Source organism: Mustela nigripes, chromosome 7 (genome assembly GCF_022355385.1).
Source record: "Mustela nigripes isolate SB6536 chromosome 7, MUSNIG.SB6536, whole genome shotgun sequence".
NCBI lineage: Eukaryota > Metazoa > Chordata > Mammalia > Carnivora > Mustelidae > Mustela > Mustela nigripes.
The window spans coordinates 110,909,659-110,934,445 of NC_081563.1; the positions used below are offsets into that span (position 1 = coordinate 110,909,659).

At 54.5% G+C, this 24,787-nt stretch overlaps 2 protein-coding genes and 2 long non-coding RNA genes across 11 annotated transcripts in view; 2 read left to right on the top strand and 2 right to left on the bottom strand.

The window, feature by feature from the left end:
• The window catches only part of LOC132021765 (sialoadhesin-like), a 22,121-nt gene extending 19,790 nt beyond the window's left edge, over positions 1-2,331 (top strand). For both annotated transcript variants that reach the window (XM_059406618.1, XM_059406617.1), the window contains 2 exons: positions 82-151; positions 855-2,331. In XM_059406618.1, the coding sequence (XP_059262601.1) occupies positions 82-151; positions 855-962 (178 nt within the window). In that variant the 3' untranslated portion in view covers positions 963-2,331. The remainder of the gene's footprint in view (positions 1-81; positions 152-854) is intronic.
• The window catches only part of LOC132021768 (uncharacterized), a 9,769-nt gene extending 1,629 nt beyond the window's left edge, over positions 1-8,140 (bottom strand). Inside the window, exon 1 of the long non-coding RNA XR_009405441.1 lies at positions 8,054-8,140. This is a non-coding gene — a long non-coding RNA (uncharacterized LOC132021768). The remainder of the gene's footprint in view (positions 1-8,053) is intronic.
• LOC132021766 (disintegrin and metalloproteinase domain-containing protein 33-like) lies at positions 8,060-24,161 on the top strand. 7 transcript variants are annotated; one of them, XM_059406620.1, is made up of 22 exons: positions 8,060-8,355; positions 10,354-10,433; positions 12,654-12,730; positions 14,448-14,526; positions 14,750-14,826; positions 14,911-15,100; positions 15,326-15,391; positions 15,474-15,545; positions 15,815-15,981; positions 16,068-16,152; positions 16,288-16,430; positions 16,957-17,134; positions 17,265-17,354; positions 17,571-17,766; positions 17,886-17,994; positions 18,091-18,289; positions 18,378-18,455; positions 18,546-18,654; positions 18,734-18,881; positions 20,156-20,247; positions 20,342-20,505; positions 20,749-24,160. In XM_059406620.1, exons 1-22 carry the CDS (start codon positions 8,118-8,120, stop codon positions 20,803-20,805), a joined length of 2,694 nt encoding a protein of 897 aa, XP_059262603.1. In that variant the 5' UTR covers positions 8,060-8,117; the 3' UTR covers positions 20,806-24,160. The 7 variants fall into 7 exon arrangements, with proteins under 7 accessions (XP_059262603.1, XP_059262606.1, XP_059262605.1 ...); XM_059406623.1 differs by having other exon boundaries at positions 20,431-20,505; XM_059406622.1 differs by having other exon boundaries at positions 14,911-15,094.
• LOC132021767 (uncharacterized) lies at positions 16,616-17,760 on the bottom strand. Its single transcript, XR_009405440.1, has 3 exons — positions 17,670-17,760; positions 17,232-17,351; positions 16,616-16,854 (listed from the first exon to the last, which is right to left on the bottom strand). It is a non-coding gene; the product is annotated as an uncharacterized LOC132021767 (long non-coding RNA).
• Positions 24,162-24,787: the final 626 nt, after the last annotated feature.

Sequence of the window (24,787 nt, forward strand, 5' to 3'; positions counted from 1 at the left end):
TAAGCGCTTGGGGTCCGGGGAGGAAATGGGGGTACGCAGGGGAAGTGAAGAGACCCTCTGAGTCTGCTCTTGCTGTTGCAGGAAACAATTTTGTAAGCTGAGCATGGGTGAGAATTTGGTGGAGATGACTTCTCAGAAGCAGACCATGCAGGTATCCATCTGTCACGTGGGCCCAGGCAGACACGACGCCTGGCTAACCCACTGGGCAGGGCTGGTGCACAGAGACAGCTCTCGTATGTAGGACGGGCCCTGGGACTAGGGGGAGACTGGGGAGAGAATACAGAGAACCAGGGACCTCCGGAGAGACAGGGAAGCCCCATTTTAAATGGGGCACACAACAGCCACGTGTTTGCTCGCCAGGCATGATGGGTATACTGTAGGTCGAGTTCTCTGTGGGAGCTGCTGGTAAGGTGACTGGGGCAGACATTCTGACATAGCAGCTTCTCCTTGACTTTCAAGATGCATCCTGGAACACAGAACCCCAGCTGGGTTCTCTCTTCCCTACTCCGCAATCTGCCTATGTCCCTGGGCAGGGGTGAAGGTCTGTTTTCCCTTCCCAGTGATGCGTCCCCTTCTGCAGATCTTCCGGTTTTGCGGGGGTGGGGCTGGGCTCACAGCCTCATTGCCAGCCAGGCACAAGCTCCCCAGTCCCCTGGGGACCCTCACCTAAGGTTTGAGGTCTGGGGAACTGCTCTCCAGAGTTAGAGGCCATGGGATGACCACTCCCAGAGCCCTCCTTGTCACCAGGATTTTCTCTGCGGGAAGCTCACTGATCCTGATCCTGATGCAGCCACAGGTGGGCCCTAGTCCTGTGCTCTGCCGCTGAGCTGATCTGTGGCACTGTCTACCCTCAGGAGGAGGAGGTCACCAGAAACTGTGACAACCTGGGCCTCGTGAACAAGGCAGCACTGAGTCCTGACTCCCTCTGTGAAAACAACTCTACAGCATCTGACTTTCTATGACCCAGATCCAAATCTCTTGCCAAGAAAAATGGGCGCGGAGAAGTAGAGGTGAACTTTAATCTACCCAGGAGGGTGCTGGTCCTGGGGGACTCTGAGGATAAACAAGTGCCCATGTTGTCTACTTGTCTTTTCCTTTTCTCTGGATCTCATCTCTCCCTTTATCTTCCAATGGATGGCCCCTCACATCTTTTCCTTTTCCTCACATCCAAGCCCACCCTGGACTTTTTGGGATGGATTAGAAAAGAAGAGGAGCTTCCTACATCCTCCCAGGCCGACCAGAGTACTCCATAGGAGCTGGACTAGAAGTTAGGCTGCACTAACAAGAGACCAAATACAGTAACTTCAGTATGAGGACATGTTACTTCTCTCTCCCATACTAATCTGGATATGCTATGGTAGTTTAAGATGTCAGAATTTGGGAGCATTCTATCTTCTTTTTCTCCATCCCTGAAATGGTACCTTTGACTGTGAGGTTCATGGTGGCCCCACTGTGTTGACATTCCCTCCAGCAAGAAGAGGAGATTGAAGGCACACCCATTCCCATTGTGGACAGAAGTTGCAGGTCATTTTTACTCACTCTCCATTGGCTGGAGTTGAGTCAAGCAGCCACCTCAAGCTGCAAGAGATTCTGAGAAATATAGTTTTGGTTCTGTTTCCATAGGACTCCCCAACCACAGACTCATGCCTGAGACTTCTGACACTGGTGAGAATGCTGCCGGCAGGCCACGTTTGCAGTGCCCGTCTACTGAAGGCCAGGATGTGTCCCTGGTCATTCTGTTCATGGGCTTCCCAGAAGAGGGAGTCCCTCTCACACATTAAGACTGAGGAAATTAAGATGGTTTGGTGTTCCCTAGGGAAAAGGCATGCCAGGCAATGGGGTTGCCTGAGCAGGCATTTTATCACGCCCTTGGAAAAAGAGGGGCCCCCATTTCTACTCCCAGGGAGTATGGAGAGCATCCTTATTTCTGTGATCAAGTGGGCTCGCGCGGTTTTCCTGGGGGCTTGTGTGCCAGGGGCTGTTAAGCGGAATGAGGGTCACAAAGAAGGAATAACTTGCTCCCAGGAAGTCAGTGCCTGAGAGGGGCTGGTTCTTGGGTGGGCTAGTGTCTCCCCTCACAGCCTGGTGGCAGATGGTACGGGACGCAAAGACCCTGCCTGGGATTTGGGTTGAGAAACTGGGAGAGCAGTGGGGAGATGTCCTAGGGGCTAACAGGTTGGAAAGAAATTGGAGGCTGAGTAAGCTCCATGGAACTGTGGCCGGAAGCTTCCTGGTCCCAGATTTCATTCCTTGCAGTGCCTGATTGCCAGACTCTTCCTGGGGGGGCCTGTCTGGCGTGTCCTCCCAATAAACACCCATCCTGTGACGATACCAGAGTGAGTCTCTTTCTTGCAACCCAAACGGCTGCACCGCAACACGGATCTGAATGTGAATGCAGCTCCTTCTAGGAGACTGCTTGTTGAGGTGGCAGGCAAGTGCAAATTACAAGACATTTGCCACAAACTGCCTTATGTTCAAGAGATGAGCGCTCTCTTCTGCTCCTTGAGGCTCTAGGTCCTGCTCACCTTCTTGGTCCACATGACCAGCACCTCGCTTGGCACGCAGTATGTGAGCACTTAGTAAGCACTGGTTTTTTCCATATTGTTGTCTGGGGGGAGGGGTGGGGGTGGAAAGTGTGCACTAAATCCAGAGGTGGGACAGAGACAGAACAAGCCGAATGTGGCCAGATGTTCTTAGGTTGTCCAGGGAAGAGAGGGTGAGGGGAGAATTCCTTCTGCGCATCTCCAAGGGGGCGTAGGTCCACCTGGGAATGGAAGGTTCTCAGAGGGGTTAGCTGTGTCTACCTCTGGAGGTCTGAGGAGCCTCAAGACTTCTGAAATAAACTCGTACTTCAGGTGTGACACACAAACAGAAAACTGCACACACTATAAGCACACAGCTTGATGACTTTCCAAAAAGTGATCAAGCCAGTGCCACTGGCACCCAGATCAAGAAACAGACCAGCACCAGCACTCCAGAGTCTCCCTCGAGCCCCCTCCCAATTGCAAGCCCCCTGAAGTGAACTTCAAGCTTGCTATCTAACACCAGGGATTTGATTGGCTTGTTTTTGAATTTTATATAAATGGAATAGTATAGAATGATGACTTTGGAAAATTGTCTGACATTATCTTTTAAAGCTAAAACTGTCTAGCCCTCTGACCCTGAAATTCCACCCTGGGTAGTTATGCAAAAAAAGAAGGGCTCTGTCCACCGTGAGGCTTATAGAGGAATGTTTATAGTCACCCTGTTCTGGGTCATTCTTCAGAATGCGTCTTGTTTACAGATGGTGAATGTCACCCATTACGTAAGCACTTTGGAGATTTAACTCTCCGTGGTTTGCCTTCTGCCCAGGACACTCCCCAGTGTCCCCCTGGAGAGTGACTCCAGCAAGACACTGGAGACATCATCTTTCCCACAGCGGCTACTCGTGGGATCCAGCTTCCTCAACTTTGGTCTAGTGGTCCCATCCCCTCCTCTGCAGCCTCCAAATAAATAGTTGCTTGGAGATTTCTGCAGAAAATTCCTCGGATATACTTAGACATATCTCATCCGGGTTGGGAAGGCGTCCATGTTGCAAGGATGATTCCAACGCCCACATAGCTCTTAGGCCACAAGTTCACCTTGTTTTCTTAGCACTGACTGTGTGCCCAGCCCTGTGCCAGGCAGTAAACAAAGATAGCCCCAGACTCTGTGGAGCTCAGGGTCTGGGGGGAGAGAGACAAGGAAATGGCCAGGGAGAAGCATATGCAGAGGGTGGGAACCAGGCTTTGGGTCAGCAAGAACCCCTTGACAAAGAGGCACCCAAGCCTAGGTTTGCAGCGCGAAGAGGAGCTCACCAGTTTGCTCTTTTCTTGTCCGAGAGGACCCTGCTGTCCACAGTGAAGCCTCTGCTCTGTGTTCAGAGTCTGCCTGCTCTGGGGAGTCTGCTCTGCTGTCTAGGCCCCCAGCTCATTTAGAGCTCAAGCCACCTCCAAGTCCTCCCCAGGCCCTGCTAGGCTGCACATTTGGTATTGTCCAATGTCTGTGATCTCTGGGGCTTTCTTAGCTGTCTCTCTCTTCTTCCTATTCAGGACTCCTTTACCACAGTTAGGACTGTGTGTCTGTAATTTCCCCATCCTCGGGATCCATATTTTGCTCTGGAATCTTTCATTGTGCTCCTGGTTCAAGATGGAAGCCTACATACCCCTGTCCACCCCAATTCTTCCCCAAATCCTCCCTAAGAGGAGACGGGATGCTTTGCTTTCAGCTCCCTGCACCACCCCACCCCCACCAGCTCATGTCCAGGGAGGATTAGGGAATTCTGGCCTCTGCAGCTGGGGGCACTCGTGGGAACCCCATTTACTCATCCACAGAGGGAAGAGTTGATGTCTCTCCAGCCTGCCCACATTGGAAACCCCAGCATGACCAAAGCCATCTAGGTCTATTTTAGGTCTGGTTCCCAAAGACGATGTTTCATGTGCAAGCAATGTCAGGCTGTGCTCCAAGGGGGATATCAGTAAAGGGCTGAAGGGAGCAAGACAGGCAAAGGCAGGAAGGGACACACACACACACATAAACGTCCACAGCAGTGTTTTTGGTAACATCTCAAAACTAGGAACCACCCTCAGGTTCGGCAACAGTAGAATCAATGGGAAAAATGTGATAGTCACACCATTGGATGCTAGTTCGCAAGGAAATAGCTGAACTACAGCCACACACAAAGGCTGAATGCATTTGACAAACTGAAAAAGATCTGCAACTCACACTCCAGACAAAAGATGAAACTCCCTTCTATATAAAGAGTTCCTTCCAGTTGTTACGAGAAAGACCAACATCTCAGTAGAAACATGATTCAGGGAACAGGAAATATAAATGGCACGTAAGTGTTTGAACAGTTATTCAAGTTCACTGCTAGGAGAAATGCAAATTAAGACTGTACTCACACCTTCAGACAAGCGTATCACAGTTTGAGAACTGCGTCGGTAAGGTTGCAGGCCAAGGGGCCCTCTAGATACTGCTGCTGCAATTATACATCGGCACAAATTGAAGGACAATTTAAGTGTATCCTCCTAAGTCATAAAAACACAAATCTTTTGACCCAGGAAGCCCATTTTAGGAAATCATCTCACAGATGAGTTTGTATATAAAATTATCCATCACAGCCTGGATTGCAATAGCAGAAGGCCTGGAAACCATTTACATGGCCAAGAGGGGACTATATGAATGAGAGGCAGCATTCAACTATAAAAAAATGGCAGGGACACACAGCCACTGGAATAACTAAAATTAAAACAATGAGCAACACTAAGTGCTGGCAAGGATGGAGAGGAACCCAAACTCTCCTCCACTGCTGGTAGGCATGTAAGATGGTACAGTTGCTTTGGAAATGAGTTTCTTTCAAACTTAAATATGCCTTTGCCATAGGACCCTGCCTTCTACTTCTGGGTCTTCACAGATGAGAAATGAGAAATGAAAACATAGACTCATATAAAACTTCACAGCAGCGTGTAGCGGCTACCTGTAGGAGAGTCTCACGCTGGAAGAGAACCCAAATGCCTCACTGGAGAATAGAGAAAGCGTGGTTCCCCCTGCCCATGGAACATACTCGGCACTACAAAAGCAAACAATGTTAATGAATTTCAAAAACATAGAAGGAAGAAAGCCAGACACAAAGAGTACAAGCTTTGTAATTACATTTATACGAAGTTCTGGAATAGGCAAAATTTATGTATAGACACAAAGCAGATCAATGACTGCCTGCGGCTGGAAGTGGGAGAGAGGGACGGGGGAGGGGGCAGAAGGGAACGTCCTGGGGACGATGGAAATAGGTCTATCAGCTCCCGGCACGGCTGGACTGGTCTGGTCTGGCCAAGGAACCTCCAGGAATGCAACCCCACTAGCTTACAAGTAGTTAATCAATACTACTTTAAGGATATTATTACCGGATGTGCCTAATGAAACCTCTACCGAAAAGAACAAATATACTTTTCAGATTCCAAGTCTCTTGAGATGAAGAAGACCTCCCAGGGAACCAGACAAAGTGGCACCAGGGCACCTGTTCACGTGACCTCCTGAGCCTCCAGTCAAGGACACCCACTTTCTCAGGACAGTCCTGCCCCCAATTTTGCCCTTAAAGCCTTTCACTAAGAAGCCACTGGGGAGACTGGGACTTTAGAGCATTACTTTCCCATTCTCCTGGGTGGTGCCATACCAGTAAATAGCTCATCTTTCTTCACTGCGAAAGATCTGTGTCACTTTTATTTGCCTGCTGCCCACAGGGTGGACAAACTCTCCTACTTGGTTTGGTTACAGAACATTCTATCTGGATTAGGATGGTGATTACAGAGGCGCATGAATTTATCAAGTTCATCTAAATGGACACGTAGAACATGTGCACTTTTTAAAATTCTTTTTTTTAAAAAGATTTTATTTATTTATTTGACAGACAGAGATCACAAGTAGGCAGAGAGGCAGGCAGAGAGAGAGAGAGGAGGAAGCAGGCCTCCCACCGAGCAGAGAGCCCGATGCAGGGCTCGATCCCAGGACCCTGAGATCACGACCCGAGCCAAAGGCAGAGGCCTCAACCCACTGAGCCACCCAGGTGCCCCATATTTTTAAAAAGATTTTATGCATTTCTTTGAGATAGATAGATAGATAGAGATAGATAGAGAGAGAGAGCGAGCGCATGGGTGGGGAGGAGGGGCAGAGGGAAAGGGAGAAACAGGCTCTCCACTGAGGAGGGAGCCTGACTCGGGGCTTGATCCCAGGACTCCTGAGATCATGACCTGAGCTGAAGGCAGAAGCTCAACCAGCTGAGCCACCCAGGTGCCCCAGGTCCACTTTACTGTGTGTAAATTATCTTAATAAAGTTGACTTGAAAACCTGAAGTAATGATAATAGGATACTAGTAATAATCATAAGACCACTTTACATGCACTGATAAGAAGCACCTCCGTGTGTAGTAAGTGGGGGTGGGGGGGAAGCGGTGTAGAGAAATGTTAATAAAAGAAAAAAGAGATCTGTATTGTCTTGGATGTGCATAAACTAATCCAAAACCTATACAAGGAGCTAAGGATAGCGGCTTTGCATTGGGTGGGGGATGTGGGCTCAGAGGGTGGGAAGAAAAGGGAGGTGTGATTCCTGTACATCTTACTATATTTTGTTGTTTGAATCAGACCTACAGAGGTTTCCCTATATCTGCTGCAACTCTTCCTAAGGGAACGTTGGCATTTGTTCCCAATAACAAATAGATTTGCCCAAGAGTTCGCACCCCTCCTGGGCACCTGGGTGATTCAGTGGGTTAAAGCCTCTGCCCTCTGCTCAAGTCATGATCCCCGTGTCCTGGGATGGAGCCCCGCATCGGGATCTCTGCTCAGCAGGGAGCCTGCTTCCTCCTCTCTCTCTACCTGCCTCTCTGCCTACCTGTGATCTCTGTCTGTCAAATAAATAAACAAAATCTTAGAAAAGAAAAGAAAAGTTAACATCTCTCCCTATCAGAATACTGGCTACTCGTTTTCCGGATTTACTACTCAGTACACAAACCTTTAAAGAAAGAAACAGATGTTGTCAAAGCAGGAAGGATCCCCTGTGTCTTGGAGTCTGTGGCTTTGCGCAGTTGTTCCCGGCGGCCACCCCAGGGACAGGGGCTGCCCGCGCCCGCCTCGCCTTTGCCGGGCACCAAGCCCGCAGCACCGCGGCTCCACCCGCTCCCCCGACCCGCGCTCTGGGGCTGGCTGCCACCCCGACGCCCAGGAGCGTTCGGAGCCGCCCGGGCACCTCTCGAGGGCTCCCGCCTCCCTTCTCCTAGGGGCACTACCGCCGGGTTCGGGCCAGGGCCCCTCTGGGCAGGGTCGGTGAGCAGGCGGAGACAGAGGTCCGCCCAGGGGACCATGGAGGGGGCGACCCGAGCAGCAGCAGGTGGCCTCCAGCCCTGCTCTCTCCTCCACCAGCCCCCGATGGCCCTCAAAGGCCCTTCCGAGGGGCCCCGCCCCATCCCCACTCCACACCCGCTCCGCGGCTTGGCGCTGGCTGATCCCCGGGGGGCCGCACGGATTCCGCAGGCCCTGCTCCTAACCTTAGACAGCCGCTCCGGTTCCCCGAGGGCGCACGGGGTCTGGCCGGGAGCCAGGGTCGGGCGGATGGGCTGCGGGGTTCCGTGCGGGGTGGCGCGGGAGGCGGCCGGCCGGCTGCTCTGGGCGTGGGTCGGCCTGGATCCAGCCGGGGCGGAGCCGGGAGCCGGGAGCCGCGTCGTGGAGGCCAGGGCGCTCTCAGCGATGGGCTGGGGGTCTCGGAGAGCTGGAGGGTCGCGGGCGTGGCTGCTGCTGCTGCTGCTCTTGAGGCTACCTTTGCCTTTGTGGGGGGTCGAAGAGTTTCAAGGTGAGTGCGACGTGCCCCGCCGGGCCAGCGAGGTTGCTGTCAGCCACCACGGTGGCTGGGAGGACAAGAGAGGGTCTCCGCAGGGGACTCTCAGCTGTACTTGGTTTTGGGCTGGCCTTGTGGCCCAGACTGACACACTCTGCCCAGATGCCACAGTGCCAATAACAAAGCATTGGCGGGGTGGGGGGTGGGGGATGGGGGGGGTCCCCTCTGAGCATCTGCCCAAATTCCCAAATTCCTCTGGGTTCTTCTGCCTTGACCACCCCCAGACCCCACCCACAGGTGTGGACTTTCCTGCATCTCCCTCTCTGAGGCCCAGTGCACTGGTTGCCCAGAGCCCCTGCTGTGCCCTCAGACTCATGCAGCCGGCATCCCGGGGCCTGGGGGGCAGTATGTGTGTGTTGTTGATATTGTTGCCTTGTTTGATGAGATAGAGAAAGGTACTTCAGACAGAAGGGGCCCTAGAAGATAACCTCCACAACCCCTGTGTGCAGGACTGACTGTGTCCTGTTCCCTCTATGGAAGCACCCTGTGCAGGGACTGGAGCACACCTGGGAGGGGGCAGGAATGGCCAGCTGGGCTGGGCAGCCTGGGGGCACTGGGTTCCAGAGCACTGTTGGGGAGTACCCAATAGGGATAGGGTCCTGTTCTGTCCTGGGGTCCCAAGAGGGTAGGATGACAGCCCTCATGCCTTTGGATGGCTACTCCTCCTCAGTCTGGGGTGGGGGGTGGTTGGGAGTGAGTGGAGAAGGGCTTTGTGCTCCTCAACATCACACTGGCTCCCTAACCCTCATCACCACAGCTCCATCTCTGCCTCCCCTTCTTCCTCAGGGGTGCCATGAAGAGAACCCCCAACCCACATGCACACATGCACACAGACACACCCTCTCCTCTTTACCTGGGAGGCCCAGGGCCAGCAAGAGGAAGTTCTCCACACCCAGTTAGTCCTTTCTGGGATGGGCTGCCCCCCACTTATGCCTCCTCCTAGATTCACTCCGATCCCTCCCCCATCGTGGCAACTGGCTCATCCAAGCCAGGAGGGCTTCCTGGGAGAAGGGGACTCCTATAGCTGCTGCTGTTCTGGGTCTCTGATGATGAGGGCTGGGGGAGAGGATGGAGGAAGAGAAAGGAATTGGGGTGGCCTGGCAGGAGCTGGAACACTTCCACAGTCCGCTGTCTGAATGTGGTGTCAGGGCTGGCTGGGTGCTGGGTAGCTGTCAGTTTTGGGAGCTGGGCTTGCTTCCCCAGGGATTGTGTCAGAGGACAGGGAGGGCTGCCTACAGGCTCTGGGCTGCCTGGGGCCTGACTCCTGGAGGGCGGTTGTGGCAAGAGCTGCTGGGACCCACTGTGGGGTGCGGGGCTGGGAGCATTCCAGGGGAGCATTCCAGAGCCTTCTGAGTAATGCTTGGCTCTAGTATTCCTCCAGAGTCCCCTTAAGCACACCCGGCCTGGGAGGACTCAGGCTGTGTCCCCCCAGGCCGCCCCACCTTGAAAGATCCTGGAATCAGGCTTCTGAGCTAGGGTCCCTGGAAGTCCTGCTTCCAGCATGAGGCCCCTCAAGGGGAGCTCTGGACAAGGTGGGCCTCCGCAGACATCTGGCTGTTGTTTTTCCCAGATGGTGAAGACACAGGCATCCTCTCTTCACAGATCTCTCACCCCAAAGGCATCTGCTGCCCAGTCTAAAAATACCCCAGGCTGCCTCCCCTTTCCCTTCCCTTCTGCACTGGGGGCCTTGATCTCTTCCTTGTGGCCTCTGACCCCCAAGTCTCCCCCAGGTCAATGGGGCTCCTACCTCCCCAGCTGTGTTATCCTTCCCAGGCTTTCTTCTGCCTGGTGGCTCCTTGGCTCCCAGTTCCATGGGTGGCCATCCTTTCCCGGGCTTTGAATGTTGAAGATGGAGTCTCCTGTTCCACCTGGCTGAGGTCCTATAACCTCATCCCTCTGCCGTCCCCACACCCCCCATACTCCCCCTCATCTTTTTCTCTGTCCTCCCCCCAGGAAACCACCCTGGAAAACCAGTCACCTTGCACTGGGTCCCAGATGGAAGAGTCAGGCGCGTGGTCCCCCTGGAGGAGCCGGTTAGTGCCAGCTCGTACTTCCCCTCACAGGGGCCCAGGGTCTTCCAGCCCCTCTGCCCCTCCTCATTCAGCCTGGCAGTTTGGCTGGGGGCCTTTTGGCCCCTTCCCAGAGGGTTGGCAGGTGGGGGTGGGGAGATAGCTGGCTCACATGAGCCTTCACACATGGAAGTCATTTTCAGGCTTCCTCGCCCTGGCTCCCTCCCTCCCAGAATTATCCAGTCCACCCCCATCCCCCAGCAGAGGTGGAGCCAGAATTTGTGGGGCCTGAAACTTTTCAGGGACCTCTTTAAGAAAACACCCAAATATCTTCCTTTTGCCAAGTTTACTAGAACAAGTTACCCTGTGGACACATTGTTGTTCCCTCTGGGAAAACTTCAGCCTTCCTGGCTCACTCAGAATCCACTTCTGGACAGGGGACACTGGTCACTCTCCTAGTGTTGTCCAAGGGCACCTGACTTTGTTTCTCCAGGACGCTCCGCCCTAGCTTCCTGCCAACGCCCACCCATCACTTCCAGAATAACTGTGTCCCCATCTGTATTGATCACACAGCTGTGCTACAAACCAGGAGGCCAGTGCCCTTGGTATCCCCATTTCACAGAGGGGCAAACTGAAGCCCAGAGAGGTTGAGAAAGTGTCTAAGGTCACACAATCTGAGACCAGAACCCTGAGGCCCACTAAAGTCTGAAACACTTGTAACCATTGACCAGTGGCTCCCCTAGATCTAGAGAGTCCCCTTCATCCTGAATTTCAGGCAAGAGAAGACAACCCACTGTCTAAGCCAGCAAGGAGGAAGGCAGGTGGACACTGTCATTAAGGCTAGGAGGGCCCCATAGGCCCTACAGCTTTTAACTGAAGACCTTCCCTGGGTCTCTGAGACCCTCGGGGGCCCCCATTCAAGCTGGCCCAAGCTTTGAGTTGGTTGTCCTGGACACCACTGCCAGAAGGGAAGTCTAGGCACATGCTGGGGTCACAGTGACTTGGTCCTCCCTCCCAGTCCAGCCTGGGCTGTGATGAGGCTGGGTATCCCAGAAGGCATTGCTTTCCCTTGCCTCCGGGAAGCCTGCCAAGATGAGGACAGCAGGCAGAGTTGAGGTAGGGAGTCCCGTCTAAGAGGCAGCAAATACCCACATTTCAGGTTAGGGGTGGGGTGCGTAGTGAATAGCAGGGTCACCAGGAGGACAGGAAACAAGGACATCAGGGGCTTTAGGACAGAGAGAGGGGAGCCCAGGGCTGGTGTTGAGGTAGGAGGAGGCTTTCCATCTGGGGCAGCTGTCCGTGCTTGGTGCCAACATTTCTCCAACGAAGTAAGTGGCATTCTGGTCACGTGGGCTCATGCTTAGAGCCCTGGAGAGGTCTCTTGGCTGGGGTGGGGGATCTTGTCTGCTCCCCACCTGCAGAGAAAAGGCCCCCAGAAGAATCTGAGCCCCTTGGCCTGGGGCCCAGCCCAATGCATGGTGGGATAAAAGGGAAGGGCCAGCAAGGGTGGGGGCCCACATTCCGAAGACACAACAGCTCTCCACGATGCTCCTGGGCCCGCTCCAACTCTGGGCCCCCAGCCAGGCAGAGTGGACAAGGCGGGGCAGAGGGGGGTATTCCCACAGGGTGGGAGAGGCAAAGAAGCTGTGGGGAAGGAGAGGCTGGCCCAGGCTTGGTCCTGACATCTAGCTGAGAAGATTTCCTCTCTGCCTGGAATTGGGGGGTGGGGTTAATGTTTACTCCACAGGCTCAGTGAAGCAGGTGTGGGGCAGGCCTTCAGGAGGCCAGGGAAATTTTTGATTTGTCAGAATTGGACAAGGAGGGAGTAAAGTCTGAATTCTACACAGAGTAGGGAGCAGCAAGATACAGAGAAAAGAGGTTGTAAGGATGTCTGAGTCCTCCACCCAATGTCCTCAGGACCCCACCGTCCTCCCCACTTAGAGCAAGGCTTCTGGCTGTGAAGCAGAAGGGAGAGCCAGAGGAAAAGCTCAGTCACCCTGTGTAAGGCAGCACACCTTTCTGGGATGCCTTGTCTCATCTCTCCAGAGGACATTCACTTAGCGGGCTGTGTCAAATGCCTGTTGTCAGAACCAAAAGCACCCGAGTTTGGGAACATATATGCTTGCATATTCTCACCTCCACACCCATCCATACCTACCATGGCAAGTGGGGAGCTTGCTGCCCCCTGCCCCCCGACTCTCCCTCACCAGCCTGCTCCCCATCCCTGCTCTCCGTCTTGCCCAGGTCTCGAAGCTAGACTCGGGGCTGGTGTCCTTGAAGGCTGAAGGGCAGGAGCTCCTGCTGGAGCTGGAGAAGAGCCAGTGAGTACCAGGCTGGGGAGGAGGCTAGCAACCAAGAACAGCCCCCCACTCTCTGGGGGGAGGGAATCTGTGGGGGGCAGGGACTGAGGGGAACACATGAGGGAGGCTGGCTGGAGGGAGGGCCCCAGAGGCAGGGGTACAGGTGACAGAAAAAGGCACGCCAGTCCATGACCGGGTCCCTCAAGGCAGAAATAGGCTGCTGAGGCTGGGTCAGGCCAGCTGTGGGGCACACACCCCACTCCAGCCCCAGGAGCACCTTGTTAGTTTCCTGCCAGAAATGAGTGAGCATCACCCTGTGGGTGCTCAAAGGGTATGCTGAGTCCGAAGAGACTCCGAGATGGATTCCATAGTTGGGTAGGTGCTCAGGGCTGAGGGACAGCAGGGACAAAAGTGCAGTAGCTAGCAAATCAAGGCGCTTTCAGAGAGGCAATTTGTCTGGCTTGCCGGGAGGGTCTCCATCTGCAGGGAAGGGAGCAGTGGGAAATGAAACTGGGGAGACCCGTTAAGGCCAGATCACAGAGGCCATTTTAAGGCTGAGTGTCCAGGATGAGGCAAAGGCAAAGATTTTGAGCTGGTGAATGAGGAGGCAGAGCTGGGCCAGGTGGGATGGGTGTCGAAGGTGGAGCGTGGGGTCTGGAAACCACCCAGACGGAATTACCAACAGCTTTCATTCACTGAGTGCTTGCTTCATCGGACGCAATGTTGCAAGCACTCTACACATGCTGACTTCTTCCCCCATGGAGCCAGATGCACCAGGAACACATTCTAGTTCCACACAGCTCAGCACAGTTCTGGGGTTCAACATCCCCACACAGGAAAGGGGGTGACCACATCACCTACTCCTCAGGTTGAGTGTGTTGTGTGTGTTGGGGGAGCCAAACTGGAGAAGGGGGAGGAAAGACTATGAGGTGGAGAAGCAGGTATCGCAGGTCTTTGCAGTGGTCTGGGAGGCAGTGGTCTGGGAGTAAAGACGTCAAGGCGAGATGGGGGTTGAGGATTTTCTTTACAGAAGAGAAACTGACTCATGGTTCATTCACCTTGGTGACAAGGACCCTGCAGAGATGGAGAAGAATGGTGGTATTGTTACTGGAGTGGGGTCTGAAGAAGGTGGGGATGGGATTCTGCTGCTCTGCTGGGCAGGCATGAGCAGCTGTGAGCAGGTGGGGATTTTCTTTTTCTCTGGAAGTATGGGGTGAGCATCACTGATGGACAGGTGGGGAGATATGTACAGTCTAGGGGCCGGAGAAGATCTGGATTTGGGGGGCAGGGAAGAAGACAAGAGAGGGTTGACCAGATGCCCAACAAGGCTGAGCAGCAGGTAGGGCCACCAAGGGAGGTCGCTGCACTTCCTTGGCTCTGGGTCCCACTTCCTCATCAGTGTCTCCTGAATCCTCCCTCCTGCCCCTCCCCAGACCAACAGACCCTGCCGCAGGTCCCACAGGGACCACAAACTCTTTCCCCATTCCTGCTCCTTCCTGGTGCCTCCCACACCCCCACTTTCCACACCTCAGCCATTGCCAAGGCTCCTTCCTGCCCTCCACCTTTCTCCCTCTAGCCCAGGGTTTTTCTGATCTGAGCAACGCACAGTGGTTCCTGTCTGTTCCCGAACATCCACGTGGGTGCTTCCTCAGTGCTAGCGTTCAGGGAGGAAGGCTGGGAGGGCATCCTGGAAGAGGCCAGGCTGAATTATGTGACTCCTACAACACCCCCTTCCCAGCAGGCTGCTGGCCCCAGGATACACAGAAACCCACTATAGCCCAGATGGGCACCCAGTGGTGCTGGTCCCCAACCACACGGTGAGATACTTCCATGGGCTCTGAGGACAGGGTAAGGGTGCTGGGGGGCGGGGGGGAGGTGCACTCCCTGAGGACCTCTCCACCATTCCTTCCCCATTCTCCACCTCTTCTTAAGGAGAGCCTGCAGCCAGCCCCCCACCATGCTCTCTCTCTCTCTCTCTCTCTCTTACGCCTCCCAGTTCAGCCCTGGCTGAGCTTTGGGGCTGGGTCCCTTGCTCTCCAGGACCACTGCCTCTACCATGGGCACGTGAGGGGCTTCCCTGACTCCTGGGTGGTCTTCAGCACCTGCTCCGGGATGAGGTGAGGCATTCTGGGGGAGGGGCCTGGGCCTGGGGCTGGGGAAACAGTCCCTTCTCACCCTTCTCTGCACTCCTCGCACCCTAGGGGCCTGATCACACTGGACAGGAATGCCAGTTACTATGTGCATCCTTGGTCAGCCAGAGACTCTGAGGCCTTCGTCACTCACAAGATGTTCCAGATCGGGCAGCTGCTTGGCTGGAAAGGGGCCTGTGGCCACAGGGATGCCAGGAACAAAGGGGACATGGCTAGCCTTTCTCGTGCCACTCAGGTCAAGGTCAGGGGCACCGACAGGAGTGGGAATGGGAATGCAGTAACCACTGCATATAGGAATACACAGTCCCAGTTCAGGGCCTCCAATTCTAACATTTCTAACTGGAGGGTGAATAAACAAGTTCTAGCAATCTTTAAAATTAAATTTGTGCTTCCTGGGAATTGATGTTAGCGGTCAGGACTCAAGCCTGGCAGCCTGCCACTGAAGGTCACCATTGTCTCTCCCCAGGAGAGGCGGGAGGTCGGCAGGAGCCCAAAGTTCTTGGAGTTGTACATTGTGGCTGACCACACGCTGGTGAGCCAGAGGCCCCAGGGGGCTGGCAGGGTGGGATGGGACCGGTTCAGCCTGTGACACCCTCTTATGCCTGCCTTTCCAGTTTTTGACCCAGCACCGGAACCTGAACCACACCAAACAGCGTCTCCTGGAGGTGGCCAACTATGTGGACCAGGTTGGCTTTGGTGGAAAGACAGCCCTGGTGGGGGTGACTGCCACATAGGCTGGCAAGTCCTGGGGCAGGAGGTGGAGGGGCTGGGAGATGGGGGGGGGGGGTGTTGTGGTGTGGCAGGCTTGGAGATGAGGCCAGGGAACTGAGCCTACAGGCACCCCAGGAAGGAGGACCCACACTGTGGCCTGTCCTGTCCTCACTCTCCCCACGCCATCCTCCCTCACCTCCCCCCACCCCTGTCTTCCTGTCCTCACCCCCCGTCTTGTCCACAGATTCTCAGGACTCTGGACATTCAGGTGGCCCTGACGGGCCTGGAAATATGGACGGAGCAGGATCAGAGCCGCGTCACGCCAGATGCCAATGCCACGCTCTGGGCCTTCCTGCACTGGCGCCGAGGACTGAGGGCACGGCGGCCACACGACTCCGCGCAGCTGCTCACGTGGGTGCCCCCCACGCCCACGCGGGGCCCCGACCTGGCGGCCCAGAATCCTGGCTCCTCCAGGTCATGCTGCATTCTGCCTTCAGGGGCCGCGCCTTCCAGGGCGACACCGTGGGCCTGGCGCCCATCGAGGGCATGTGTTGCGCGGAGAGCTCCGGAGGCGTGAGCACGGTGAGCTCCACCCCCTCCCCCCCACCGCCCGGACAGCAGTGGGGAGCAGGGGGCAGGAGGCAGCGGGGCAAGGAAGGGCTGGGGGAGGAGGTGGCGTCCCCGCGGCCTGCCCCGACTGTCCCCACTCCCTCTCAGGACCACTCGGAGCTTCCCATTGGCGCAGCAGCCACCATGGCCCACGAGATAGGTCACAGCCTTGGCCTCAGCCACGACCCTGACGGCTGCTGTGTGGAGGCGGCGGCCGAGCAAGGCGGCTGTGTCATGGCCGCGGCCACAGGGTACGAACGCTGCGGTCAGGCAGGGGCTTTAGGGGAGGCCCCGCGGGACCAGGGCCCTTTCCTTTTCTTTGTGAGAAATGATTACGATTCCATTTTCTCTTTCGTAAAATGGGGATATGATCATAGCACCCCCCCCCCCCCCGAGAGTTCTTTATGACGCTTGAAGGGAGAAAAGGCAGAAAAAGTGGATTGTCAAAAATATGAAGATTATTTTCAGAACATTCTAGCAAGGATTCTCCAACCCCGGGAGGAACAGCTCTAGGTCGCGATCCGACCTCGAGTCCTGGGCTGCCTGGTCCTGGTGTGACGCCTTCCAGCCTCGGGCTCACAGCGTGACCTTGTGCAGGTTCCTTGCCCTCTTTGGGCCCGGCTTTTAGAGGCTCCGGGCCGCTGGTCTCTTAGGCAGTGTGACTGCGCCCGGGGTCTGTGTGGCCAAGTACAGGGGTACTGGTGGGAGGGGATGGGAGAAGAGCAGGGGGCCGAGGGCGGCGGTGCCAGCACGCGGGATGCCCTTCCCCGCCCGTAGGCGCCCATTCCCGCGGGTGTTCAGCGCCTGCAGCCGGCGCCAGCTGCGCGCCTTCTTCCGCAAGGGGGGCGGTGCGTGCCTTTCCAACGCGCCCGACTCGGGGCTCCTCGTGCCCCGGGCGCGCTGCGGGAACGGCCTCGTGGAGGACGGCGAGGAGTGCGACTGCGGCGCCAGCCAGGTCAGGTCCGCGCTCCCGGCCCCTGGCGACCCGAGACTGGCGCCCCACCCTCCCCTTCCCCAACGCCCCTCCGAGGTCTGGGGTGCGGCATCCTTACCGACCGGTCCCTACATCCCCTTTTCGGCTCCAGGAGTGCACGGACGCCTGCTGCTTCGCCCACAACTGCTCGCTGCGCGCGGGGGCCCAGTGCACCCACGGGGACTGCTGCGCTCGCTGCCTGGTGAGGGCGTGGGAGGCTCGGGGTGAGGGGTTAGGGGGCGCTTGCGAGCCGGCCTGTTGGTCTTGGCTGATTGGCGCGCTCGGGTCCCCCGGCGGGTGCCGGCTGTATTCGAGCAGGGGCCTGCCTGGCCCTCCAGCCTCTGCGCTGCGCTCTCCGTCTGGATCTCACGGTCTGTTGTCCCTCTGTGCCTCCGCCAACCTCCCTCTACCTGCGTAGCTGAAGCCGGCCGGCGTGCCGTGCCGCGGAGCTGTGGGTGACTGTGACCTCCCAGAGTTTTGCACGGGCGCCTCCCCTTACTGCCCCCCGGACTTTTACCTCCTGGACGGCTCGCCCTGTGCCGGCGGCCGGGGCTACTGCTGGGATGGCGCATGTCCTACACTGGAGCAGCAGTGCCAGCAGCTCTGGGGGCCTGGTGAGACTACCGGAGCACTCCGGCCCATCCTCGGGTGTGCGCTGTTTTCTACTCTAGGGAAGATTGGGGGGATTGCTAGGGGGACGGAAGCCAGTGCGGTTTTGCCCATGCTTCCTCAGCCTCCAGCCCAGCACCAGAGGCCTGTTTCCAGATCGTGAACTCCGCGGGAGACGCCCACGGGAACTGCGGGGAGGACAGCAAGGGTGGCTTTGTGCCTTGTGCGCAGAGGTGGGGAGTATAGGGGAGGGCGGGGAAGCTGGGTAGTGCGCTGGGGCAAGGACACATGTTACTGTTTGATCGCCCGCCCTGCACTTTCCTCCCCAGGGATGCTCAGTGCGGGAAGCTGCAGTGCCTTGGTGGGGAGCAGCGGCCACGCCCATCGCACACTGTGCCTGTGGACTCCACCATTGGACTAGGCAGCGATGAGGTGACCTGCAGGGGAGTCTTTGTGATGCCCGGTGTCCAGCTGGATGTGCTCGACTTGGGCCTGGTAGAGCCAGGCACCCAGTGTGGACCTAGCATGGTGAGCCCTGCACCCTTCCCCCAGTGCTGAAGTCCTGCCTTTGGGATAATCACTCCCCCTAACTGCCCAGTGTACACACTGCCCCTAGGTGTGCCAGGACAGGCGCTGCCGAAATACTACCTTCTGGCAGCTGGAGCAATGCCTGGCAGCCTGCCATGGCCGTGGGGTGAGTGACCAGAATGTGATTGCGGGGGTGGGGGTGATGACCTTGGAGTTCCTGACCCTGCGGGATCCTCCTCCTTTCTTCTCCTCCTAGGTTTGCAACAGTAACCAAAACTGCCACTGTGCTCCGGGGTGGGCTCCGCCCTTCTGCGACAAGCGAGGGTTTGGTGGCAGTGTGGACAGTGGCCCCATGCAGCCTGAAGGTGTGTCCATGGTGGACAAGTGGAGAGAGGCTGGGGAGGTGCCCCTGCTAAGTACTCAGACTTACCCTGTTGTCCACAGACCACAAGGCCTTCCTGCTAGCAATGATGCTTAGCTTTGTGTTGCCGTTGCTGCTGGGGGCTGGCCTGGCCTGGTGCTGCTTCAGGTGCCCAGGATACCGTCTCCTGCCATGCCTCTGGGGCTTGAGGAGGGATGCCCCAAGCCGAGGGTAGGCTCTGAGCCCACTCAAGCACTCCCTGCTCTGCAGAACCCAGCTGGGCCTGGGGAAGCTAGGGTGGGGTGCTTAGACCTTGCCCCTGGCTACACAGAGGAGGGGGTGGGCAGAGGCGGTGGAAAGGAGCCTTGAGCAGGAGGCCACAGTGGGTGGGTGTGGATCCCCATGGGGCCCCCAAGCCCTCCCAGTTACCGTGGTTCAGCCCCCTTGACCCCCTCTTCTGTCTCTCCCACCAGGGGACTGCCTCATCCTTTGTTCTACAAGCTCATCCTGCAGGTCTCCACTGTGCCCTTCAGGACTTTCCTAGCCTCTAATGACTCATCTGCCTTTTTCCATTTCCTCTGCTTAAATCTCTTCTGTACATCTTTCAAGTTCACAAATGCTGGGCCTGGCACCTCCTTTCAGTCCACACCACTGCTTAGCTAGGGGGCTGGCTGCCCTTGTGCCCAGGGCCTGCTCCTCACCCAGTTTTCCGTGGCCTGGGAGGAGGTCACATAACACCTAAGCAGGGTTGATCACTGGGTGCTGGGCAGGGGAGGCCCCCTAGGGCACATCTGACACAGCCTGACCTTGGGAGTGCTCTGGACAAGTTTGGGCAAGGGCAGGGTTTGGGCTAGAGACTGGGGCTGAAGGCAGCCCGGACAGGGGCAGAGCACCAGCCAGGTCCCAGGTCCCGAGAGGGCTTTGACACGATGAGCAGTGATTGCAGGTCTATGGGGGACAAGCAAGGTGCTCAGAGTTTGGTGTGTCAGCATCAGGGGGCCTAGAGGCCAGGTGTGGTAGGGGCACCCACATATCATCATTAAGGCAGAGTCTCGAGCACAGTGGATACTGTTTCGGAGAGAGAGCAAAGGACAAGGCAAGGCTCTGGGAGATGGGACGTGGGCACCCAGGCATGGCTCTGAGTCATTAAGGATGGCAGGGCCACCCAATGGCAAGGGGCACAGGAATACCTGATATTGGGGAGCACAGACACCTGTCTTTGGAGCCTGAGTGATGCCAGTATCTGAAGGGTGCCAGGATATTGGGGTGATGGCAGAGCTTGTGAAAAATGTCAGGGCTAGAGAGAAGTGCCTGTGGCCCTGGGAGGGCAGGAGCCGGACCTGGAGCCTAGAACCCCAGGGCCTCTCCCAGGAGGGAGCAGGAGGGGAACTGGAGGCAGGGACATGGACCAGAAGGGTAGAGGCGCATTAAAGGCAGAACTCAGGTCAGGTGTGTCTGCTCAGGACCACTGTGCCAGCCTCCTGCTCTCTTATCCCACTGCTCAGGCCCAAAGATGGCCCAAACAGGGACTGCCCCCCCAGCGGTGTTCACTCCATGGAATTGGGCCCTACAGTCATTGGAGAACCCCAGCCCTTGGGTGAGTGAGGCACAGAAGGAGATGGGGAGGGCAGTGAAGGATGCGCTCTTGCCTTCCACCTCCTTCCAGATGGACCCCCCTTCTTTCCATGTAGCACCCAGACACCCTGAGGCCCCAGTCCCCACCCTGCCCCAGGGACTCCTGCCAGTGGTCACAATATGTGGCCTCCACCCATTGCTGCAGACCTTGAGAACTCTGCCAGAGCCCAGGAGCCACCTTGAGGAGCCTCTGGCTGGGTGCCCTGCCTGCAACCCCAAGGTAGGCAGCGCCCTCCGCACATCACCCACCACCTCTGTTGTCCCAACTCGGAGGTAGCTGATCTTGGGTTATTATGCAAGTGAGACATGACCTTGTGGAAGAGCATTGGTCATGGAGACCTGACGCTGGAAGGCCTTAGCGTGGGAGAGAGAGAAGTCGTATCTCTTCTTGGGTCACTGATCCTCAGTGAGGGAGGAAAGGGGGTCTTGGCCCTCAGGGGCAACCATTCCTCTTCATTTTCAGCGGGTCAGGTCCAGAAGCCGAGATCCTGTCGCTGGTGAGAGGGAGCTCCTGAGATGAGGATACTTACCATGGACCGCTGGCAGCCTCTCCAGGGACTAGGTCTCCCAGGCGCAGAGCCACAGAGTCAGACCGTCTGCACTTTGGCAGCCTACAAATTGCTTCCCTAAGTTGAGCTTGCCCACCTACTCCAGGACCCCAGAGCTTTATCAGAAGGTGTGCAGTGCTGTCCCCATTCCTTAGGGCTAGGGAATCCTGGTAGGGTACATACTGCAGCCCTAAAATCTATCAGTCCAAGGAGAGAAGGTCATGTAGTCACTGACCTCCCGTCAGCAGGAGGGCATGACCCAGCCTCTGTCCAGGGAGCCCGGGGGTCTCTGTTCCACGTACTTTACCCAGACCCAGGTCTGCAGAGACTGGTGACTGCTGGGCCAGAAGATAGCCCTCAGGGCCCTACAGTTCAGACAGAGTCCACTTCCCTGGAGCTTGGCCCCAGCAAACAAACAAAATGAAACAAAACAAAAAAATCCTTGGGACCTTCCTCCTTTGCTTTTCCTGCCTTATCTTGTCTCTCAGGCACTTTCTTAGCCTCACCCATGTTCTTGGTCCTGCACTTGAGGTTTCAGAGGAGTGTGGGGTCTGCTGTGGACACTACTCACCCTCTCCTCCAGGAGCTGTTTTAAAAACAATGGGAGCTGTTTTAAAAAGGACACCCAAGTAGAAGTCAAAAGAGAGACAAGCTGCCTTTGAGACTCTGTGAATCTTTCTCTGTATATCGATTCAACCCCAGGGGGCTCCCTATGAGTCCTAAGGGGTGGTAGCTGGTGGGTGGGGCCTCAGATGGCAGCCAGGGCCCCAGATGTACCTGGGCATAGGATGCTGTTCCCTAGCATGAACCGTCCCTTTGCCCCACCTCTTTTGACTCCCTTGGAGATTCTGAGAAGCCACTTACTCATGGAAGAATTGCTGGGTGATCTTCTGTATCAGTCAGCTGTTGCTATAGAACAAAACCACTCCCAAAACTTAGTAGTAGCTGGAAACAACTAATTGGCAAATTAGGTGTAATTCAGCTGCTGCTCAGCTGGGCCAGTCTACTTCTGGGTTTGGCTGGCTGTTGGCGAGAGTGATGAGGATGAGCAGGCTAAGCACCCATTTTCCAACAGACTAGCTCAGGCTTGCTCACATGACAGCTGTGGAGGGTTCGAGAGAGCAGGAGTAGGGCAAGGCAGATGATGCACTTACCTTGAGCACCAAAAAAAAAAATAAAATAAAAAAAATAAAGGCGATCAAGATAATCTTAATGCAAAAGATGCAAAAGTCAAAAGATCAAAATTAATGCCAAAAAAAAAAAAATCAATGGTGAACAAAATATCAGAATTTTAACGGAAGACCGGATCAGTGACAGTGTCATGCCAAGCCACTTTGGAACCTGAGGCAGAAGGAAAAATTCATAATAGTGATCATTTCTCACCCCAGTCCCAGCCGTGCCAGAAAGTAAATGGAAGCTTACAAGGCCTCTGGAAGGTTCTACGACTGGCACATTAAACTCCATAATGCCCTATCGGCACAAGCAAGTCACAGGGCCAGCCCAAGTTCCAGGGATTGGGAGAGAAACTCTACTTCTTGATGGGAAGAGCGGCAGAATCATGTTTCAGGGGCACAAAGGCTTGGGGGAATTTTGACAACCAACCATTCCTGCCATGAGCAGCAGAGAAGAGGTAGCCCCGGGCTTGGGCTGGCTTCCGCTCCATCAGCCCCAGAGATTGAATGAGGCAGTTTTCTACAGCTGCCTTATGTCTTTTTTTTTTTTTTAATTTATTTGAGAGAGAGCAAGCAGGGGAAGGGGCAGTGGGAGAGGGAGAGAGAATCTCAAGCAGACTCCCCACTGAGCTTAGAGCCCGATGATGCGGGGCTCTATCTCAGGATGCAGAGATTATGACCTGAGTGAAACCAAGAGTCAGACATTCAACTAACCCAGCCACCCCAGCGGCCCAAGCTGCCTTCTGTCTTGATTGTACCCATGAGGTTTTTGATTTACAATGATGACCTGAGTACTGACATGGAGAGGTTAATGCCACTGAAAGTTTTTATTACTTATAATTCCCAAGAGAAGGGTGTCACACAGGGCTGCGTGGGGAAGCACGACGTTCAGTGGGGAGGCAGAAGCAGGAGTGAGGGCAGAGCCTATACTAAGGTTTCTGCAGGAAAGGCAAGGCAGGGCAACTGACTAGCTGTGAGGTATAGGGGTGTCTCTAATGGTCTGGTACCTGGCCCTGGGATGATTTAGGGCAAGGCAAATATAGATTTTGTAAGGGTTAGGAAAAAGACACCAGATTGGTTGGTCTGCATAAGAGAGACATATTCATAGGCAAATTTTCATGAGCTCTAGGAATTAGGGTTAGAGGCAGTCTCTCCCAAGCTCCCTCTCCTCCACTCCCTCTAAGTCAAGATGTTAAACCATCATCAAATACAGAAAACAGAGAACATAATGAATACATCACCCCACATTCTCACCCTTTGGCGGGGGGTGATGTCTGGATCCCATGAGATTCCCACTTATATTGCATGTCTCAAAATACTTAAAATTGCATGATAAAGAGAAAAACATTGCATGATTAAAAACTGAATGATCAAATATTGGGGGCCATGAGAGCAGTCCTTTGAGGAAAATGTATAGCTACAGTAATTTTTATTCAAAGAGAGCTGAAAGTCAGGGGACAAAGGTCCACATTTAAAAAGCTAGAAGCCCCAGGCCAGATGATTTTGCTGATGAATTCTACCAAACATTTAAAGAAGAACTAATACCAGTCCTTTTCAAACTCTTCCAAAAAATTAAAAGAGGAGGGAACACTCCCAAATTTATTTTAGGAAACCAGCATTGCCCTGATACCAAAGTCAGCTAAGGATGATACACGAAAACTACAGGCCAATATCCCTGATGAATACAGATGCAAAAATTCTCAACCAAATATTAGCAAAGTGAATTCAATAGCTCATTAAAGGGATCATACACCATGATCCAGTGGGATTTACCCCTGAGATGCCAGGATGGTTTAACATATGCAAATCAATAAATGTGACATACCACATTAATAGAAAGATAAAAATCATATGAGCGTCTCAATAGATGCAGGACAAGCATTTGACAAAATACCACATCCTTTCATGATAAAGACAAAAAAAATAAAACTAGGCACAGGAGGACTATAACTCAACATAACAAAGGTCAGATAATTGCAAACCCACAGCTGACTTCATACTCAATGGTGAAAGATTGAAAACTTTTCCTCTAAGATCAGGAACAAGATAAGGATGCCCACTCCAACCACTCCCATGAAGCCTAAATGAGAGCACAGCCCTTAGGAAAAAAGAAAAAAGAATAAAAGGCCTTCAAATCAGATGGGGGAAGTAAATTTATCTTTGTTTGCAGGTGACATGTTTTTATTTTATTTATTTTTACCTTATTTTTTCAAAGATTTTATTTTTTTCTGTTTTTTTTTTTAAATTAACATAAGTGTATTATTTGCCCTGGGGTACAGGTCTGTGAATCGTCAGGCTTACACACGTCACAGCATGCACCACAGCACATACCTCCCCAAAGATTTTATTTTTAACCAATCTCTACACCCAGAGTGGGGCTTGAACTTACAACTGCAAGATCAGGAGTCACGTGCTTCAACTGAGCCAGCCAGGTGCTCCAATGACGTGATTTTATATACAGAAAATGCTAACAACTCCACCAAAAAACGATTAGAACTAATCCCCAAATTTGATAGTTAGAGCATACAAAATCAACATACAGAAATTAGGTGAGTTTCTCCTCACTGACAAATGATCTTTAACGGAAATAAAACTGCATTTGCAATTGCATAAAAAAAAATCAAGGATTAAGTTCAACAAAGGAGATAAGAGACCTGTACGCTGCAAACTACAAGACTTTGATGACAGAAACTGAACAAGACACAGATAAATGACGAGATATTCTGTGGTTATGAACAGGAAGAATCAGAACTGTATAGAGTCTATCCTACCCAGAGCCATC

Bases quoted from the DNA above. Each gene is read 5' to 3' on its own strand.
- LOC132021766 (XM_059406620.1), top strand. From the start codon at position 8,118: ATGGGCTGCGGGGTTCCGTGCGGGGTGGCGCGGGAGGCGGCCGGCCGG. The intron at 14,527-14,749 runs GTGAGATACTTC...CTTGCTCTCCAG, and splicing joins TGCTGGTCCCCAACCACACG to GACCACTGCCTCTACCATGG. The intron at 15,982-16,067 runs GTGGGTGCCCCC...TTCTGCCTTCAG, and splicing joins GACTCCGCGCAGCTGCTCAC to GGGCCGCGCCTTCCAGGGCG.